This window comes from Echinops telfairi, unplaced genomic scaffold (genome assembly GCF_000313985.2).
Source record: "Echinops telfairi isolate 266 unplaced genomic scaffold, ASM31398v2 ScPeMD7_7417;HRSCAF=8455, whole genome shotgun sequence".
In the NCBI taxonomy this organism is placed as follows: Eukaryota; Metazoa; Chordata; class Mammalia; order Afrosoricida; family Tenrecidae; genus Echinops; species Echinops telfairi.
Genome location: NW_022111317.1, coordinates 2,522,578 through 2,526,190, shown reverse-complemented (window position 1 = coordinate 2,526,190; position 3,613 = coordinate 2,522,578). Strand labels below are relative to the sequence as shown.

The 3,613-nt window shown below is 63.0% G+C and overlaps 1 protein-coding gene across 1 annotated transcript in view; it reads left to right on the top strand.

The window, feature by feature from the left end:
* The window catches only part of IGHMBP2 (immunoglobulin mu DNA binding protein 2), a 17,013-nt gene extending 15,597 nt beyond the window's left edge, over window positions 1-1,416 (top strand). Inside the window, exons 12-14 of the mRNA XM_045297143.1 lie at window positions 1-197; window positions 331-503; window positions 812-1,416. The exon at window positions 1-197 is cut by the window's left edge and continues 6 nt beyond it. Of these exons, the coding sequence (XP_045153078.1) occupies window positions 1-197; window positions 331-503; window positions 812-1,009 (568 nt within the window). The 3' untranslated portion in view covers window positions 1,010-1,416. The remainder of the gene's footprint in view (window positions 198-330; window positions 504-811) is intronic.
* Window positions 1,417-3,613: the final 2,197 nt, after the last annotated feature.

Sequence of the window (3,613 nt, the reverse complement as noted above, 5' to 3'; positions counted from 1 at the left end):
GGCCGAGCGGCCCCCCAGTCATCTGGGCATCCGCGGAGCGCAGGGCAAGGACTTGCTGGACCTGAAGGCCCTGCACCAGGAGCGGCTGCAGAGGGAGGCCGGTCAGCGGGAGCCGCTGGCCAGGCCCGGGCAGGCAGGCGCGGGGCCTCAGCAGCTGTCGGAGAAGAAGAAGAAGAAGAAGAAGAAGGAAGGGAAAGGTAGGAGCCCCCTCGGGTCCAGCAGTGTGGGCCCTACCTGGGTTTGCCCTTTTGAAGCTGAAGACCCCTCGCCGCTCGCTCTCGGAGCCCCCCAGCTGTCCCCTGTGCCTGAGTGACCATGCCCTTCCCACAGGACGTATGGATGCAGCTCTGCCCGAGGCCGAAGACTTTGATGCCCTGGTGGCTGCCGCCGTGAAGGCCGACGGCACCTGTGCCTTTGCCAAGTGTGTGGCCAGCGTGGTGACCCTGGGCCAGTTCTGCTCGCTGTGCGGCCGTCGGTACTGCCTGGGCCACCACCTGCCTGAGGTATGCCAATAGCCACCTCTCACCCAAAGCTGTGGGGAAACAGAAGGGCTTGCGCTGAGGGTGGAGGACTGGGCTTCCGGGCCTGAGCTCAGGGCTTCGGGTGGGGGTGGGAGTGTGTGTGTGTGTGTGTGTGTGTGTGTGTGTGTGTGCACACGCGTGCGCGTGCATTGGTGGTGGTGTGTGGTGTGCGTGTGCTTAGGAAACCATCCAGCATCTTGGTGGGTCTCTGGGTCTGCGCTCGCCCGTCACCGGGCAGTGTGGAGGCTCTGGTCCCCGAGCCCTGCTCCTGACAGGGCCTGCCGTCTCAGGTCCACGGCTGTGGGGAACGTGCACGCGCACAGGCCCGCCAGAGGATCAGCCGTGAGGGCGTGGTCTACCCCGGCAGTGGTACCAAGCACCGAGAGCTGGACCCCACCAAGAGGGCACAGCTGCAGCGGCGGCTAGACAAGAAGCTGGACACCCTGACCAGCCAGCGGAGGAGCAAGAAGAGGGACCAGGAGAAGTGACGGTGGCCCTCGCTGCAGCCTCATCTCTGGCCCCCAGGCGGGGGGGACCTCTGGCCTTTGCACCCCATGGTCATCCCTGCCTGAGGTGACACCACGGGGAAAGTGCCTTGGGGACAGAGCAGTCCATGCCAGTGACCCTGGTCTGCTTGACTCCGTGTAGCTGTGCTGTGGGTGACCCTTCCTGGTCCCTCCAAAGAGAACCCCAGAGTGTTCCTGCTCGAGCCTCCTTGATAGGAACGTGGCCCAGGAGAGCTGCCAGGGTCTCTGCTGCTGATATCCCAAACTCCGGTGCCCCCACGCTCTCCTGCATGTGACTGCAAACCTCAGGGAGCTGCCTCACCCTCCGGAGTCATCTGTTCTTGGAGGCTCTGGGATAGCTCAGGAGAAGTAAAGCCACGTTCGCCTTCCATGCGTGTCTGTCTGTGTCCTGATGGGGCCCTCGTGCAGAGGGCAGAGGTGCGGGTGTGCTCTCAGGGTGCAGAGGGCCCTGTGGTGCTCAGGGTGGGGTCTTCTGGCTGGCAGGGGGAGGGTCAGCTGGAAAGCCCCCCTGCAGCCGTAGCCCGAGTTCTGAGTTGTGGCAGGGCCAGGGTGAGAAGGGCCCTCCCTGCTTGCAGCCACAGCCTGAGCTGCTGTGTGCTGTGCCCGCTGTGTGCCCACTGTGTGCCCACTGTGTGCACTGTGCCCGCTGTGTGCGCTGTGTCCTCGTGCACTGTGCACGCTGGGTGTGTTGGCAGAGCTGAGGGCTAGAGTGGCCCGGCCGGAAGGGGCATGGGTGCCTGGCTGTGGGCTGCCCCTGCTCCCCTGTGGACCATTGTCTCCTTCAAGGTCCCTCATCCCCCACTGCTCACCGCAGCCAGCCTCTTACCCGCTCAACCGTGGCTACTCCCTCATCCCTGGTGGCATCCAAGGCCCAGGACCAGACCTCAGTCGCCTGGGACCCCCCTCTATACCTCCAAGTTGGACGTGGGAGCTTGGGAAGCCCTGCTCAGGCCTCTGCCCGGGGCGCCCACCCATCGCCCAGGCCTGCATCCTGCTCAGATACTCCTGGGCTGCCCGTCCACCACATCGACCTGCACCCAACTCTTTCACTCCCTTAGGGCACCCTTCCACCCCCCAGACTGGCACCCCTCTCTCACCCTCTTGAGGTATTCCCTTACCTCCCAGGCCCACACCCTGCTCTGTCACCTCCTCATGGTGTCCTCCCACCTCCCTGTTCTGCACCCACTCATTCACCCTCTCAGACTCCCCTCCCAACCCTGCACCCTTCTCTGCCACCATGTCCCCCTCCCCAGTGGCTGTGTCCTTGCTGCCCTCCACCCACATGTTTTGGCCCCAGTTCAGGAAGGAGCAGCATCAGTGCCCTTTATGCGGTCACGTGGGCACTGAGCAGTGAGTAGTGGTCAGCCCAGCAGGAGATTGCAGGGTGAAGAGCCAGCGGACAGTGCCACATTGTGGAGGCCTGGGGGACAGTGGCCACTACGCGGCCTGCTGGGTTGATAGCTCCCCCTCCTGGTCGTCGGACTCTGGCGCAGTCAGTGAGGCTCAGTGCCCTGGGCTGGACCTGTCAGCATTGCCGTCCCAAGGTGCACTGCCTAGGACGGGGCCAGGCTGCAGGCAGGGCCAGAGGTTACCCTGGGGGCAGCGCACAGATGCTAAACAGGAGGTTCTCCCGTGGAGGGTGGGGGGTCTGGCACCTTCCCCACCTCGGTCTATGAGGGAAGAGGGATCAACACAGAAACAGTGGCAGGGGTGGGGGCTGGGGTGGCCTGTGACATCACTTCACAAGTTTACGAGCACCTGGATGCAGCCATACCTGAGTCCCACCCCGTCCTTCCCAGTGTCCCAAACCGATGCCTTGGCTGGGTTGCCTCTGAGTCATTTGTAGCATAAGCGTCCTGTCCCTCCTCTGTGGCCTCCCACCTTCCACCCCTGTCCAGAGGTCACTGCATAGACCTAGGCCCCCCACTGGGAGAAACCGGACAGGGACATACCCTTTCCTGGGCCGTACAAATTGCTTAAGGTGCGGGGAAGTCTCTGGAATGGGAAGGACCTGAGTGTGTGAGTGTGTGTGTGTGTGTGTGTGTGTGTGTGAGTGTGTGTGTGTGCATGCACTCATGAGAGCATGTTCGTGTGAGACCGTGTGCGTGTAAATGAGTGTGAGACTTGAGTGAGCATGTGTGTGTACGTGTGTGAGGCTGTACGTGAGTGAGCATATGTGTGTATATGTGTGTGACTATAAGTGCGTGTGTGGGGACTGGGTGTGACTGTGTGTGTGGGACTGTGAATGTGTGTCCCTAAGCCTGTTTCCTCACCAGCACCGTGGGAGAATCACCCCTGCTCACGGGGACGAGGGTTGGGTGCCACCACCCCTACCAACCTTGACCAGGCTGGCACAATTTGGGCTCCTGACCCTCATTCCCGCCCTGCCCCCTCCATCCCAACCTCCCGGGAACCCCCAGAGCCGAAGGCACCGCACCAGCTCTGCCATCTCCCGCCCCCAAGGCCCGAGAGGAACCTGTGAGACTTGGACACCACTCAGCAGTTTGGCCCCGGGCCGGATGGTCCCAGGAGGAAGCCCTGCCCTTGCCCAACGTCCTCTCTGCC